This window comes from Bufo gargarizans, chromosome 1 (genome assembly GCF_014858855.1).
Source record: "Bufo gargarizans isolate SCDJY-AF-19 chromosome 1, ASM1485885v1, whole genome shotgun sequence".
NCBI lineage: Eukaryota > Metazoa > Chordata > Amphibia > Anura > Bufonidae > Bufo > Bufo gargarizans.
Window position 1 is genome coordinate 614,485,336 of NC_058080.1, and position 18,290 is coordinate 614,503,625.

Genomic DNA, 18,290 nt, shown 5'->3' on the forward strand with positions numbered 1-18,290 from the left:
CCCCTAATGGTCCAGAGTACTTTTAACAATTTGGTTTGTTTTTTATAAACTCACCTTCAGATGAAGCTTTTGAAGAATGCGCGAGAGAAGCCTGGGAAACTTGCCAGCATCCATGTCATTGATAATGGAGACGGCTTGCTTTATGCTAAGAAAATAAAGTGAGAGATTTCTGAGTAAACATGCAGTGAAGCGCACAGGTAAAACCACCCCATCATTGCAGTCGAGCCGAGATCCTGGGGGCCATGGCTTTCTGGATTCACAAATGGATGCCTCAAGAGAGTGGTGCGGAAGCCTGCTACATACACAGCCATACTGCGTCATCCCAGCACAAATACAACTGCAGCACAAACAAGACACCATAGGAAGAGCGAGCCCATCAGCAGTACAATGTGTAACATATACTTGTCCCATGCACACTAACTAAACTGCAAGCAGAGATCCTGGGGGCCATGGCTGTCCAGTACTGGATTCACAAATGGGTGCCTCTAGAGAGCGGTGCGGAAGCCTGCTACATACACCGCCATACTGCGTCATCCCAGCACAAATACAACTGCAGCACAAACAAGACACCATAGGAAGAGCGAGCCCATCAGCAGTACAATGTGTAACATATACTTGTCCCATGCACACTAACTAAACTGCAAGCAGAGATCCTGGGGGCCATGGCTGTCCAGTACTGGATTCACAAATGGGTGCCTCCAGAGAGCGGTGCGGAAGCCTGCTACATACACCGCCATACTGCGTCATCCCAGCACAAATACAACTGCAGCACAAACAAGACACCATAGGAAGAGCGAGCCCATCAGCAGTACAATGTGTAACATATACTTGTCCCATGCACACTAACTAAACTGCAAGCAGAGATCCTGGGGGCCATGGCTGTCCAGTACTGGATTCACAAATGGGTGCCTCCAGAGAGCGGTGCGGAAGCCTGCTACATACACCGCCATACTGCGTCATCCCAGCACAAATACAACTGCAGCACAAACAAGACACCATAGGAAGAGCGAGCCCATCAGCAGTACAATGTGTAACATATACTTGTCCCATGCACACTAACTAAACTGCAAGCAGAGATCCTGGGGGCCATGGCTGTCCAGTACTGGATTCACAAATGGGTGCCTCCAGAGAGCGGTGCGGAAGCCTGCTACATACACCGCCATACTGCGTCATCCCAGCACAAATACAACTGCAGCACAAACAAGACACCATAGGAAGAGCGAGCCCATCAGCAGTACAATGTGTAACATATACTTGTACCATGCGCACTAACTAAACTGCAATCCAAGACTCTGCAGAGTCCAAGGGGTTGTCTCATCGAGTCGAGCACCAGAGGAGCGGGGTAGCGTTCTGCTGTTTACCGGCCGGTTGGTGGTCGGCGCTTAGTCTCATCTCACCTTAGTAATGACTAACGCCTGTCAGCAGGATTAACACTATTAAACCAGGCATACTGTTTGGTAGGGTTGATGCCACTGAAAATACCTGTCTTATGAAAATTGGTTGCAGCATTCCCGAGAGAAAAAGTCTTTTATTCTTTGGGTGGCTTCAGGGGCGTGGTCAGTTCTGTAAGGCTGAGGTGCACCAGAGGGCAAGGCTCCGCCCCTTTGGTGCACTGAGGTCATTGTTTACATGAAGAATAAAAAGTCCTTTCGCAGGAATACCACAATCAATTTTCACAAGACAGTTATCATGTAATCAGCAGGATCAACCCTACCAGTATGCCTATTTGAATTGGGTTAATAATGCTGAACGGCACACTTTTAAATAAGCTGAACTTAAAGGCTATGAACATCACACTTTGGGGAGCATTTTTTTTAATCATTCATTTAACTAATTTAACGCTAAAAATCCTTTTTTTCCATTGATCTTTACAGTGGATCCATCAGGGAGCTGCTCTGATGGCCCAATGATGAACTCCTGACAGCTCAGAAAAACTCGCTTAATGTACACTCTTATTGGTTTGATAAGAATTCAGCCATAATGAGTGTTTCGATATCATAAGAAAGTATTGCCATACTCGATACCATTCGGGAAAAAATAAAAACACCAAAAAAAGCTGTGTGAAATCCATATTTTATGGAACGTCCGGCCCATAATAGAACAGTTCTAGCCTATGTTTTTTGGGGGGGACAAGGTGACTAAAAATGACAAATCAAGGGTTTTGTTTTGTTTTTTAATCTTCTGTTACGGCGTTCACTGCATATGAGATATTTTTTAATAGTTTGGATTTTTTTCTGACAAGGCGATACCTAATATGTTTATTTTTTATTGTTTATTTATTTTTGTATGTAAAATTGGTAAAGGGTGTGATCAAAATTTGTAATATTTTGGTGTTGTTTTCTAAACTTTTCTTTTTACTTTTTGTTTAATAACTATTTGCCCCCTTAGGGGGCTACAACCCTTGTCCTGTTCACTCTAAGGGCTCATGCACACGACCGTATGCCCTCCGAGACATTCAGTCCGTGAGCGGTCCATATGTCCCGGAGCGGCATACATCGTGTGCACGGGAGCACACAGCATCATAGGTTATATGATCATATGAGTGCAGGACAATAGTCCCGCGGGCGGTCCAATGTGCACAGTATCATAGTAACCTATGATGCTGTGTACTCCCGTGCGCACGATGTATGCCGCTCCGAGACATTTGGCCCGCTCACGGACCATATGTCTCGGAGGGCATACGGTTGTGTGCATGAGCCCTAATAGAGATCTATTAAGGCAAATAGGATATCACACTCTCCCTGCTGCCCTGGGCTTTGTGCCCACAGCAGCAGGGTGCTTACCATGGCAGACATGGATGGCTTGGTAAACCACCAATGAAAATAGTTACCCCTTAGGTGCCGCGGGTTCTCCACTGTGCCGGCCCAGGATAACACGGTGCGCGCCGAGGGTGGCGAGTGCCATTTTCTCTAACAGATACTGTGCAGCACACAGCCTAGTATCAGAAAATAGTAAATCCTGGTATCGTATCAATCCAGGTACAAAAGTATTGATTGGGTATCGAAAGTGGTACCCAAACCCGAACCCGGACTTCTTCACAGAAGTTCAGGTTTAGGTTTGGTGTTGTGTAGATTTTATTATTTTCCCTTATAACATGGTTATAAGGGAAAATAATAGCATTCTTAATACAGAATGCATAGTACAATAGAGCTGGAGGGGTTAAAAAATAAATAAATAATAATATAACGCACCTTAATCTACTTGATCGTGCAGCCCGGCTTCTCTTCTGTCTTCTTCTTTGAGGAATAGGACCTTTGATGACGTCACTGCGCTCATCACATGGTCCATTACATGATCTTGGAAAAATCAAAGCTTTGAGCAGCTCTCACCTGCCAAGGATTCCACTGTTGTAGCACGGAACAACTCGTTCACCCGAATCAGGAGAAATACAAAGGTATGAAGAAAAAAGAGAGGTTTTGTCCAGCTTGTACTTGTGGTAATCCAAGAAGGCTTCTTTATTGAAAATTCAGTATAAAATCCAGGTACAAAAATGCAGAGTCTACATGTTTCGGGCACAATACAATCTCAGCCCTTACTCATGACTCATGAGTAAGGCTACTTTCACACTAGCGCTTGATCGGATCCGTTCTGAACGGATCCGATCATATTAATGCAGACGGAGGTTCCGTTCAGTACGGATCCGTCTGCATTAATAACTTAGAAAATTTTCTAAGTGCGCAAGATGCCTGAGCGGATCCGTTCAGACTTTCAATGTAAAGTCAATGGGGGACGGATCCGCTTGAAGATTGAGCCATATTGTGACCTCTTCAAGCGGATCCGTTCCCATTGACTTACATTGTAAGTCTGAACGGATCCGCACGCCTCCGCACGGCCAGGCAGACACCCGAACGCTGCAAGCAGCGTTCAGCTGTCCGCCTGTCCGTGCGGAGGCGAGCGGAGCGGAGGCTGAACGCCGCCAGACTGATGCAGTCTGAGCGGATCCGCTCCATTCAGACTGCATCAGGGCTGGACGGCTGCGTTCGGGTCCGCTCGTGAGCCCCTTCAAACGGAGCTTACGAGCGGACCGACGAACGCTAGTGTGAAACTAGCCTAAGGGCTGAGATTGTATTGTGCCCGAAACATGTAGACTCTGCTTTCTGTACCTGGATTTTATACTGAATTTTCAATAAAGAAGCCTTCTTGGATCACCACAAGTACAAGCTGGACAAAACCTCTCTTTTTTCTTCATCACATGATCTTTTACCATGGTGATGGATCATGTGACGGACCATGTCATGAGCGCAGTGAAGTCATCAAAGGTCCTTTTCCTGTGCACAGCAAAGAAGAAGACAGAAGAGAAGCCGGGCTGCATGATCAAGTGGATTAAGGTGAGTTATATTATTTTTTCTTTTCTTTTTTAACCCCTCCAGCGCTATTGTACTATGCATTCTGTATTAAGAATGCTATTATTTTCCCTTATAACCATGTTATAAGGGAAAATAATAAAGATCGGGTCCCCATCCCGATCATTTCCTAGCAACCATGCGTGAAAATTGCACCACATCACTTGCTTGCGATTTTCACGCAGCCCCATTCACTTCTATGGGGCCTGCATTGTGTGAAAAACAGAATATAGAACATGCTGCGATTTTCACGCAATGCACAAGTGATGCGTGAAAATCACCGCTCATGTGCACAGCCCAATAGAAATTAATGGGTCCGGATTCAGTGCGGGTGCAATGCGTTCACGTCACGCATTGCACCCGCGCGGAAAACTCGCTCGTGTGAAAGGGGCCTAAAAGAGACAGCAGTAGACTGCAGATCCATTGAAAGTCAAGGCTGTAGAACAAAAACTACTAAAAAAGTTTAATAAAAAGCCTCTGGTATCTGTAAAATAGGAGGCAGGTGAGCCGAATAATGGAATGTGCTGGATTATCAGGGCTCCCAAAATCGACGTCAAATTGAGGAAAACCAAAATACTAACATAAGTAATGATTTCTACCTCTCATGGGAACCTGGCAGGCGTGACCCCAGTCCACAGGCCCGTAGTAATACAAGCCCATGACAATGGCTCGGTTTCATTCAGCCTTATGAGCAGAATCACACAGAAGCCTCAGCACTGGGCCTAACGCACACGACCGTATGTATTTAGCAGTCCGCAAAAAACGCATCCGCAAAAAATATGGATGACCTCTGTGTGTATTCCGTATTTTGCAGAACGGAACACCTGGTCCCTAATAGAACAGTCCTATCTTTGTCCGTAATGCGGACAATAAGGGTCCATTCACACATCCGTAGTGTATTGCGGATCCGCAATACACTGGGCTGGCACCCCCTCATAGAAATGCCTATTCTTGTCTGCTATTGTAGACAAAAATAGGACATGTTCTATTTTTTGGGGAGCCGTGGACCGGAAATGCGGATGCGGACAGCACAATGTGTGCTGTCCGCATCCTTTCCGTCCCCATTAAGAATGAATGGGTCCGCACCCATTCTGCAGAATTGCGGAACAGATGCTGACCCATTCTACGGATGTGTGAATGGACCCTAATAGGACATGTTCTATTTTTTGGCGGAACGGAAATACGGATGGACGGAAACAGAATGCACACAGAGTAACTTCCGCTTTTTTTGCAGACACATTGAAATGAATCGTTTCGCTTCACAGAGGCGGGGGCGTGGCTTCATGGAGATAGCCGGTTTGGCAAGTGGCTAGTGAGGTCAGGCTTTCTTGAGTGAAGCCAGTGGCCACCCTATGGATAACCTCTTTAACCCCTTCTAGACCCCTACACTGTATATGTACACCAGAAGTCTGGTCTTCAAACATAGCACCAGTCAGAGGTTGAGCGGATGTCCTTGCCGCAGACTGCCTGCTGTTCTACACAGCAGACACCCGGAGGCAATGTCGATAATGTCAATCATGGACATTTAACCCCTCGGTGAAACCCCATGAGCGCCGTGCTCAAACGTCTCTCTCCGCACAGAGATCGAGGGAGCCATTTGGTTGCTGTGGCAGCCCTCCACAGGAATACAGTGAATATCACAGCGACTGTATAATCAATAGGGGGACTTAAAAAAAAAAAAAGTGAAAAAAGTGAAATAAGTTATTAAAAATATTTTAAAAAAAAATACACCCTTTCCCATTATTAAAAATAAACAAAAAGTAAATCAAATGTATCGCCACATCTCAAAACACAGTTACTATTAAAATATAAACAGAATCCCAGAAAAGTGACGAAAAAAAACATACACAAATTGTATTCAAAAATGGTATCGATGAAAACTATAAATCGGACCACAAAAATGGGCCCGTCACAGCCCCATAGATGTTGGGCCCGTCACAGCCCCATAGATGTTGGGCCCGTCACAGCCCCATAGATGTTGGGCCCGTCACAGCCCCATAGATGTTGGGCCCGTCACAGCCCCATAAGCTATCCAGGCATGCTGGGAGTTGTAGTTTTGGAACAGCTGGAGGGCTGCAGTTTGGACATGCCTGAATTAGAAAGTACAACTTGTCCTGCAAAAAACAAGCCTCATACAGTGATGTGAATGGAAAAAAAAAAAAAGAGTTATGGCCCCGGAAAGACAGGGAGTGAAAAACGAAGACAAAAAAAAAAACAGCAACTCGCCGGGTCCTGTTAATCACCCGGCCCAAAGAGAACTCATCTAAGGTTCTGTTCACATTAACGTCTGCAGTCGCATTTGGTGGGAAGAACAGCACAACGGCAAGAACTGCAATGGGGTCAACGCCTCTGGGGCCATCATATGACGGATCTGGCACAAGGTTACTGAAGAACAGAAAATGGCAAGTGTCAGAAGTCTGAACACAGACTAAGGGTCCATTCACACGTCCGTAGGTGTTTTGCGGTACGCAAATTGCGGATCCACAAAACACGGACACCGGCAATGTGCGTTCCGCAATTTGTGGACCGCACATCGCCGGCACTATAATAGAAAATGCCTTTTTTTTGTCTGCAATTGCGGACAAGAATAGGACATGTTCTATTTTTTTCGGGAACGGAATTGCGGATCCGGAAATGCAGATGCGGACAGCATATCATCCGTTCTGGCCCCATTGAAAATGAATGGGTCCACAAAATCCGGAACGGATCCGTAAAAAAATTGCAGAGTGTGAATGAACCCTAACAGAGCCGCTGTCCTCAGGGTTGGGGGACCACACCACTCCAGTTTCCCATGGCTGGGGTATATGTGTGGTATACAGATGTGGCTGACAGTTATCTTCACAGTAGATACATGTAATGCCGCCCGGATAACGCTGCCGATATCACAATAGACAGCACTCCTGTCCGACTACCTCGCAGTCTCCTTGAATATCGCTGTCGCCATGGTAACCAGTTCGGCACTCGGGATGCTGCCTGCTCCACTTCGCGCCGGTGACGCGTTATACTGCCCTACCTCGTGAGATTTCCCTACCCTCTGACTTCCTGTCGCATGAGCGATGACGTCGGGGGGCGTGTCTCACTTTTCTCCATCTGCGCATGCCCAAAAGGACACTCTAGTGAAAATCTCAAGGCTGAACTTAGCAGCACGCCGGGAACCTGCGCATGCGTCTGGGAGCCGAGACGCGCCTGCGCAATGTGATGGTAGGGAAAAATTACGTCCCAGTGCGCAAGCGCCGAGGGTAAGCATGAATATCCATGCCAAAAGCACTTTTAACCCTTTGCAGGAGCTATTCTCATATTGGTTCTTGACTGATTGTCCTCCTATATATAGGTTCTATTATATAGGGGGTCTGTCTGCACAGTATATGGGGGGGTCTGTCTGCACAGTATATTTGGGGGGCTGTCTGCACAGTATATTTGGGGGGCTGTCTGCACAGTATATTTGGGGGGCTGTCTGCACAGTATATTTGGGGGGCTGTCTGCACAGTATATTTGGGAGTCTGTCTGCGCAGTATATAGGGGGCTGTCTGCACATTAAATGGGGGGGCTGTGTGCGCAGTATATGGGGGGCTGTCTGCACAGTATATTTGGGAGTCTGTCTGCGCAGTATATAGGGGGCTGTCTGCACATTAAATGGGGGGGCTGTGTGCGCAGTATATGGGGGGCTGTGTGCGCAGTATATGGGGGGGCTGTGTGCGCAGTATATGGGGGGGCTGTGTGCGCAGTATATGGGGGGGGCTGTGTGCGCAGTATATGGGGGGGCTGTCTGCGCAGTGTATTGGGGGGCTGTCTGCGCAGTGTATTGGGGGGCTGTCTGCGCAGTGTATTGGGGGGCTGTCGCACAGTATATGGGGGGGGGCTGTCGCACAGTATATGGGGGGGCTGTCTGCGCAGTATATGGGGGGGCTGTCTGCGCATTAAATGGGGGGCTGTCTGCGCAGTATATGGGGGGGGCTGTGTGCGCAGTATATGGGGGGCTGTCTGTGCAGTATATGGGGGGGTGTCTGCTCATTATATAGGGAGGTCTGTGCAGTATATGGGGGGGGGCTGTCTGTGCAGTATATGGGGGGGCTGTCTGTGCGGTACGGTATATTGGGGGATGTATGTGCAGCATATTTGGGGGGGGGGCAGTGTATTATATTTGTGGCCTGTGTGTTAGATGTGTACAACCCTATTTTAACAAAAATAAAATAAAAAATTCCCTATATCTCCTATGCCATGGCATGTTTTTTGCTACGAAACTGCAGTCATCTCGTCACTTGGAGAAGGATGAGAAGCGGCCCCCATCCAGAAGGACACACCTGCCACCAGATCCGTCTCTCACTGGATTCTGTAATCCCCGTCTGCTGTGTATATGTGCACCGTCCGTCTGCTGCACTGCGTCTGTTCTGCCATTTGCTCTAACTATTTTAATTAAAAAAAATTGTGTCACAACTCTGACCAGCATGTTCTCCTATGGAACACAAAGTACCTGAAGTGGTAAGAAGAAGCCCATGTGTGAGGCCCGCGCCCTGGCGGGAGCATTGAAGGGGCATCTGACAGGTGACGAGCTGCTCCTGTGTACTGTGATCACCGCGAGTTCAGAGGTCGGCACCCATAGGCTGTCCACATGCTGTGAATTACATCTCCCATCATGCTGGTAAAGTATTATGGGAGGTGTAGTCCAAAACATCTGGAATACCAAATGCGTATGAATGAAAAGCATGGTGTGTGACTGGTCAGTAACAAGGGTTGAAGCCTTGACGTGGCGTTACTGCTCACATGTGTATCCATGTGCCAATTCAACCAATGTGAGTGACTGTAATTAATACTGATTAGGTAACTATAAATACTGTGACAATGGAGAATTAAACGACTGTATCTCCTACACACTGCTTACACCGTGACCGTATCTCCTACACACCGCTTACACCGTGACCGTATCTCCTACACACTGCTTACACCGTGACCGTATCTCCTACACACTGCTTACACCGTGACCGTATCTCCTACACACTGCTTACACTGTGACCGTATCTCCTACACACTGCTTACACTGTGACCGTATCTCCTACACACCGCTTACACCGTGACCGTATCTCCTACACACTGCTTACACTGTGACCGTATCTCCTACACACTGCTTACACCGTGACCGTATCTCCTACACACTGCTTACACCGTGACCGTATCTCCTACACACTGCTTACACTGTGACCGTATCTCCTACACACTGCTTACACTGTGACCGTATCTCCTACACACCGCTTACACCGTGACCGTATCTCCTACACACTGCTTACACTGTGACCGTATCTCCTACACACCGCTTACACTGTGACCGTATCTCCTACACACCGCTTACACCGTGACCGTATCTCCTACACACTGCTTACACTGTGACCGTATCTCCTACACACTGCTTACACCGTGACCGTATCTCCTACACACTGCTTACACTGTGACCGTATCTCCTACACACTGCTTACACTGTGACCGTATCTCCTACACACTGCTTACACTGTGACCGTATCTCCTACACACTGCTTACACTGTGACCGTATCACCTACACACTGCTTACACGGCCATAGAGGGACATATGTTCTGACCTTTCTGAGACCTGGGGGGATTTAAATGCGGTGTCTCAGAAGATATGTTGTAAGAACAGCAATTTTTTTTTTAAACATTCATATTGTTCTTAACCTTACATCATGTTATGTTTTTTTTTCCCAACATTTAAACAGGTTACACAACGCGTTGCTGATCTATCCAGGACGGCTTCAGGATGGACTATAAGAAGGAGGTTCAGTCCCGATTGGGTCCGGCGCAACCTCAGGGAGTACATATATAGCGGCCTTGGTTTACGACGACGCACAATGGCACAAAGAAGGTAAATTATATATATTTTTTAAAGAAATGTAAATGAAATGTAAAAAGAAATGTAATTTAAAGGGAACCTGTCACCGGGATTTGGGGTATAGCGCTGAGGACATGGGTTGCTAGATGGCCTCTAGCACATCCGCAATACCCAGTCCCCATAGCTCTGTGTGCTTTTATTGCTTAAAAAAATCAATTTGATACATATGCAAATTAACCTGAGATGAGTCCTGTATGTGAGAGGAGTCAGGGACAGGACTCATCTCAGGTTAATTTGCATATGTATCAAATCTGTTTTCTTACACAATAAGAGCACACAGAGCTATGGGGACTGGGTATTGAGGATGTGCTAGCGGCCATCTAACAGCCCATGCCCTCAGCTCTATACACAAAATCCCAGTGACAGGTTCCCTTTAAGGGACTGTCTGTAACAGCAGAGCGTTTGGCTACCCTGTTTTGGACAGCCAACTTATGGTGTAATGTAGACGTAGCATCGGACATGGATGGTGTTTTTAAAGGTAAATTTTTATTTAATTTTTTTCATACAGAACTAAGAGCAGCACTCTGGAGACTGAACAACCTCCTGATGCGGAAAATGAATGGATCGCCAACGCCAGACCTCCTGTCCCTCATGCATCTGCTTGGGAGAATCCGGGTCCCCTACCGGATCCCTCTGCTCAACAGAGGCTCTTAGGTTGACATCCAAATTTAAGAGCCCTGCTGAGCATGCAGAGATCCGGTAGGCCAAAGCAAAATGATTATGTGGACCGTGTAGAGGTTGTTTCCAACACTGTAGAAGGTTTGGACGAACATCAGAAGGAGTTTAGTGCTGCCTTGATTCGCCGCTGGGAGGGAGCAGAGTCGGCGATCCAATGCAGCCCTAACTACCATTATGGGGTAAGCATAATCAATTTGGTGGACTCAATGACGCCCGAGCAGTTGCATGAGTTTAATATCATGCTTAGAGAATGTGTCACAGAAATTGGCCACGGCCCCCACAACCTCATCCCACACCAGTGACCATTACCGACAACCTTCCCATTCCCAGCCCCCGGGCATGTGTTCCCTTCTGTCTCTTTTCTACTTCTCCGTCCCACTATTTTCCCCACCACCTCTACACATGCTCGGGTACCCTCCTCCTCAGACCCTTATACAACCCACAATTTCAACCTGCATCCTTTCTTGTGGACTGTATTTTTAGCTCAGAGAATAAAGAGGACAGGGGGGCTACCATTGCCAACCTCAAACCACCTACACGACAGTCCTACTCCACTAAAAAAAATTATTTTTTGTATAGTATGTATATATATATATTTTTTTTTATGGATATATTGTAATTTATACAAAAATAAAAAAATGTATAGTTAACTTCGATGTATTTGTGTTTTCATTGGCCGGTACAGGGTAACAGTACCCTTTGGCACTACCGCTGTGGTGACATTACAACCACCATAGGGTCACTACTGTACGTTTATTGAAAAGCCCTTGGTATTTTTTTTTGCCCTAAACTACATTATTGCCAAAGGTGAACCATGAACAATACCATCAGTAATGAGCTATGTTTTGGCTCTTTATTGATCGCAGACCCTATGATTGGCACATGAACAGCAAAGGCTTGTTCGTTGTTCAATCTTGCCCCTTTTCATTTGAGCCCTTGTGGGAGTCACGGTCCATCAGCATCATCAGGAATTCATTAATAAATTGTAATTTAACAGTTTGATTAATGATTTCCCTATGATGCTATGACATAACTAGTGTGATTACCACAATGGACACACAAGGGACTAACTGCTGTTAAAGGGGTATCCCAATCAATGGTGGCATATCACTTGAATATGCAACCATTGTCTGATAGGTGTGGGTACCACCGATGGGACACGCACCTATATTGAGAACGGAGCAGGTAGCGCTGTGGCTGGAGGACACCAGATTTAATGGGGTCCGTCGACCACTGTTTGCTAATCCACAACTCTAACATAGAGAAGAATGGAGGGCGGCAGAGCATGCGCATTGCGCCATACTCCAATTTCGGGGACCAGTTCTCAATATAGGTGCGGGGAACAGCAGCTATAACACAATGGGGGCATATCCAAGCGATATGCCCCTATTGTCTGAGATGAGAAAACTCATTTTAAGGCCTCTTTCACACGACTGTATTCCCTACAAGAGGGCCATATGTCCCACACTGGCATTGATCATGCCAACAGGAGTACACACAATCCTAGATTACAATGATGCTGCGCAAGTCGAGCTTCAGGTGGGGCTATTGTTTAGCACGAATAGAGAATAGATCATATGAATGCGGGACAATAGCCCATTGTGAGGCACAACATGAACAACATCAAGATGCCATGTGCTCCTGTACGCACGATCAATATCGCCCGTTAACTATCACTATACATGTTTTAGTGCATATAGTCGTGTACAAGAGTCCAAAAGGTGAGATACGGTCACGGTGTAAGCTGTGTGTAGGAGATACGGTCACAGTGTAAGCTGTGTGTAGGAGATACGGTCACGGTGTAAGCGGTGTGTAGGAGATACGGTCACGGTGTAAGCAGTGTGTAGGAGATACGGTCACGGTGTAAGCGGTGTGTAGGAGATACGGTCACGGTGTAAGCAGTGTGTAGGAGATACGGTCACGGTGTAAGCAGTGTGTAGGAGATACGGTCACGGTGTAAGCGGTGTGTAGGAGATACGGTCACAGTGTAAGCGGTGTGTAGGAGATACGGTCACGGTGTAAGCGGTGTGTAGGAGATACGGTCACGGTGTAAGCAGTGTGTAGGAGATACGGTCACGGTGTAAGCGGTGTGTAGGAGATACGGTCACGGTGTAAGCAGTGTGTAGGAGATACGGTCACGGTGTAAGCGGTGTGTAGGAGATACGGTCACGGTGTAAGCAGTGTGTAGGAGATACGGTCACGGTGTAAGCAGTGTGTAGGAGATACGGTCACGGTGTAAGCGGTGTGTAGGAGATACGGTCACAGTGTAAGCGGTGTGTAGGAGATACGGTCACGGTGTAAGCGGTGTGTAGGAGATACGGTCACGGTGTAAGCAGTGTGTAGGAGATACGGTCACGGTGTAAGCAGTGTGTAGGAGATACGGTCACGGTGTAAGCAGTGTGTAGGAGATACGGTCACGGTGTAAGCGGTGTGTAGGAGATACGGTCACGGTGTAAGCAGTGTGTAGGAGATACGGTCACGGTGTAAGCAGTGTGTAGGAGATACGGTCACGGTGTAAGCGGTGTGTAGGAGATACGGTCACAGTGTAAGCGGTGTGTAGGAGATACGGTCACGGTGTAAGCGGTGTGTAGGAGATACGGTCACGGTGTAAGCAGTGTGTAGGAGATACGGTCACGGTGTAAGCGGTGTGTAGGAGATACGGTCACGGTGTAAGCAGTGTGTAGGAGATACGGTCACGGTGTAAGCGGTGTGTAGGAGATACGGTCACGGTGTAAGCAGTGTGTAGGAGATACGGTCACGGTGTAAGCAGTGTGTAGGAGATACGGTCACGGTGTAAGCGGTGTGTAGGAGATACGGTCACAGTGTAAGCGGTGTGTAGGAGATACGGTCACGGTGTAAGCGGTGTGTAGGAGATACGGTCACGGTGTAAGCAGTGTGTAGGAGATACGGTCACGGTGTAAGCAGTGTGTAGGAGATACGGTCACGGTGTAAGTGGTGTGTAGGAGATACAGTCGTTTAATTCTCCATTGTCACAGTATTTATAGTTACCTAATCAGTATTAATTACAGTCACTCACATTGGTTGAATTGGCACATGGATACACATGTGAGCAGTAACGCCACGTCAAGGCTTCAACCCTTGTTACTGACCAGTCACACACCATGCTTTTCATTCATACGCATTTGGTATTCCAGATGTTTTGGACTACACCTCCCATAATACTTTACCAGCATGATGGGAGATGTAATTCACAGCATGTGGACAGCCTATGGGTGCCGACCTCTGAACTCGCGGTGATCACAGTACACAGGAGCAGCTCGTCACCTGTCAGATGCCCCTTCAATGCTCCCGCCAGGGCGCGGGCCTCACACATGGGCTTCTTCTTACCACTTCAGGTACTTTGTGTTCCATAGGAGAACATGCTGGTCAGAGTTGTGACACAATTTTTTTAAATTAAAATAGTTAGAGCAAATGGCAGAACAGACGCAGTGCAGCAGACGGACGGTGCACACATACACAGCAGACGGGGATTACAGAATCCAGTGAGAGACGGATTTGGTGGCAGGTGTGTCCTTCTGGATGGGGGCCGCTTCTCATCCTTCTCCAAGTGACGAGATGACTGCAGTTTCGTAGCAAAAAACATGCCATGGCATAGGAGATATAGGGAATTTTTTATTTTATTTTTGTTAAAATAGGGTTGTACACATCTAACACACAGGCCACAAATATAATACACTGCCCCCCCCAAATATGCTGCACATACATCCCCCAATATACCGTACCGCACAGACAGCCCCCCCATATACTGCACAGACAGCCCCCCCCATATACTGCACAGACCTCCCTATATAATGAGCAGACACCCCCCCATATACTGCACAGACAGCCCCCCATATACTGCGCACACAGCCCCCCCCATATACTGCGCAGACAGCCCCCCATTTAATGCGCAGACAGCCCCCCCATATACTGCGCAGACAGCCCCCCCATATACTGTGCGACAGCCCCCCCCATATACTGTGCGACAGCCCCCCAATACACTGCGCAGACAGCCCCCCAATACACTGCGCAGACAGCCCCCCAATACACTGCGCAGACAGCCCCCCCATATACTGCGCACACAGCCCCCCCATATACTGCGCAGACAGCCCCCCCATATACTGCGCACACAGCCCCCCCCATATACTGCGCACACAGCCCCCCCATATACTGCGCACACAGCCCCCCCATATACTGCGCACACAGCCCCCCATATACTGCGCAGACAGCCCCCCCATTTAATGTGCAGACAGCCCCCTATATACTGCGCAGACAGACTCCCAAATATACTGTGCAGACAGCCCCCCAAATATACTGTGCAGACAGCCCCCCAAATATACTGTGCAGACAGCCCCCCAAATATACTGTGCAGACAGACCCCCCCATATACTGTGCAGACAGACCCCCTATATAATAGAACCTATATATAGGAGGACAATCAGTCAAGAACCAATATGAGAATAGCTCCTGCAAAGGGTTAAAAGTGCTTTTGGCATGGATATTCATGCTTACCCTCGGCGCTTGCGCACTGGGACGTAATTTTTCCCTACCATCACATTGCGCAGGCGCGTCTCGGCTCCCAGACGCATGCGCAGGTTCCCGGCGTGCTGCTAAGTTCAGCCTTGAGATTTTCACTAGAGTGTCCTTTTGGGCATGCGCAGATGGAGAAAAGTGAGACACGCCCCCCGACGTCATCGCTCATGCGACAGGAAGTCAGAGGGTAGGGAAATCTCACGAGGTAGGGCAGTATAACGCGTCACCGGTGTTCTGCTTCAAGTGGAGTAAGTGGCAGATGTCACGTGATCAGCAGTCAGCTGCCTGAGCGCTTCCTGGACTGGTACGGTGGCTCGCATGCTTCAAAACTCAATAAAAGTCACTTCCCATGAAGTCAATATTATATTCAGTTGTGTCCGCTTTTCGAGCGCTCAGGCTTTGTCTGCTTTGCCCTTTGCAGTGATCTGTCCAGAGTTCCTTTAAGGAAATGTTTCCTTTCTTAGCAAAAGTCGAGCATCTCTCACTCCGTACTATGTGTGAATAAGAAAGTGATGAATAAGAAGTCAGCTTCAGCTTGGTGCTAGAAAGCCCATTACAGTGAAAAGCGCTTTCTGGGTACACACATGTCTTACAGGCTTAGCATAGGCCAGGACTCCAGCTGTTGTAAAACTACAACTCCCAGCTGTAAAACTACAACTCCCAGCATGCACATTTTCTCAGCTGTTTTCAGAGCTGCCATAATAATCAATGGAGCATGTTAGGAGCTGTAGTTCCACAACAGCTGGAGGTTGCTGATCCCTGGCCTATTCTTTATTACAGATCAGTCCCCTAAGCGTTTTGCTCTGATATTTGGGACTTTTTTCCATTTTATAGGACTGTCGCCACATTTCAGGTCTTTTTTAGGGCAGTTCGTTCTTCTCAAGAATAATGACTGTCTTAAAAAAAAAAAGGTAAAGTCACTCCAGTAGGGGGCGGCGTACAAAAACTGGAGTAGAATTTGTAGCCAATAAGGTAAAGTTTACAGATACTTCAAATGTATCAAACCGTGCAACGTAGGATAAATGGATTGCAATGTACCAGCAAAAAAAGAAATGACCCTCATGATAAATGACCTTCTAATGGTATATGTACACGGCGGTGTCGTTTATGTGGGATTAAGGGGTTTGGCATTACTGTACCAAAATCTGCATGTGTTGCTTGGGGATTTTGGTGCAGATTTTGCCGGGGATTTGCCTCAGAGCTCACCCTTTGAAAATCCATACAAACAATTGACATGCTGTCCGATATCAAAATCCGTACCGGAGATCAATTCCAAACAGAAAATGTGGGTATTCCAATCTTCATGATCATATTGTATTTAATTATATACCCCCAGTGAACATTTGACTAAATGTATTGCATAAAAAAAACTACTGTTCTCTCTGAAATTCAATTCTCCCACTCCATTGTTTATATCTACGCTGCCCATGGATACGGCCACCGCTCGCCTGCCGCATCCGTGGGCCACGCTTGCGCAGATGTTTCCCTGTGGCCGGCCTCTCATTCTAACTGTGAGCACGCACGTCGCCAAAAGGAGAAGGCGTGGGGGGGGGGGGAATGGTGTCCTATCAGCGGAGGAGGAGGGGAGCTGTCCAGGCTTTCAGCATTCAGCAGCGCAGCCCGGATCTCCTCAGTGAATGGTGAGGAGATCAGGGCTGCGCTGCTGTGTATAACTGTGCCGCCCCCCCCCCCCCCCTTCAATTTCAGGATGGCCGAGTATTGATTAAAAATAAAATTCTTGGGGCGAAATCATTGGTGGGCAGTGTGCCCCCTCCCCCCCCATCATTGGTGGCAGTGGCAGTTCCGATCGGAGTCCCAGCAGTGTAATGCTGGGGCTCTGATCGGTTACCATGGCAGCCAGGATGCTACTGAAGTCCTGGCTGCCATGGTGCGCCCTCCCCCTCCTCCCCCCCCCCATCATTGGTGGCAGCAGCAGTTCCGATCGGAGTCCCAGCAGTGTAATGCTGGGACTCCGATCGGTTACCATGGCAGCCAGGACACTACTGAAGTCCTGGTTGCCATGGTCATTTACTCTGCAGCAATATACTTGACTGTGCTGTGGCCGCCCGGCTCTCCTTCTTCTTGTAACTCGTCACAGGTCTGTGCGGCGCATTGCTATAAGCATAAGCAATGCGCCGCACAGACAGGTGAGTTACAAGAAGAAGGAGCGTCGGGCGGCCACAGCGCATGTAAGTATATGGAGGCACTTGGGGGCTGATGGAGGCACTTGGGGGCTGATGGAGGCATATGGGGGGCTGATGTAGGCATATGGGGGCTGACGGAAGCACAATGGGGGGTTTATGGAGGCACAATGGGGCTGATGGAGGCACAATGGGGCAGATGGGGGCATAATGAGGCTGATGGAGGCACAATGGGGCTGATGGAGGCACTTGGGCTGATGGAGAGACAATGGGGGCAGATGGAGGCACAATGGGGGCAGATGGAGGCACAATGGGGCTGATGGAGGCACTTGGGCTGATGGGGGCAGATGGAGGCACAATGGGGCAGATGGAGGCACAATGGGGCTGATGGAGGCACAATGGGGGAAGATGGAGGCACAATGGGGGCAGATGGAGGCACAATGGGGCAGATGGAGGCACAATGGAAGCAGATGGAGGCACAATGGGGCTGATGGAGGCACAATGGGGCTGATGGAGGCACTTGGGCTGATGGAGGCACAATGGGGCTTATGGAGGCACAATGGGGCTTATGGGGGCTGATGGAGGGACAATGAGGGCTGTTTGAGGCACAATGGGGGCTGTTTGAGGCATAATGGGGGCTATTTGAGGCATATGGGTGTTGTTGGAGGCATATGGGGGGGCTGATGGAGGCATATGTG

At 48.1% G+C, this 18,290-nt stretch overlaps 1 protein-coding gene across 1 annotated transcript in view; it reads right to left on the minus strand.

The window, feature by feature from the left end:
• Positions 1-15,741, minus strand: part of COMMD10 (COMM domain containing 10) — a 432,679-nt gene extending 416,938 nt beyond the window's left edge. Inside the window, exons 1-3 of the mRNA XM_044275908.1 lie at positions 15,684-15,741; positions 7,256-7,337; positions 55-145 (exon numbers count right to left, since the gene is read on the minus strand). Coding sequence (XP_044131843.1) covers positions 55-145; positions 7,256-7,287 — 123 coding nt within the window. The 5' untranslated portion in view covers positions 7,288-7,337; positions 15,684-15,741. The remainder of the gene's footprint in view (positions 1-54; positions 146-7,255; positions 7,338-15,683) is intronic.
• Between the last annotated feature and the right edge of the window lie 2,549 nt (positions 15,742-18,290).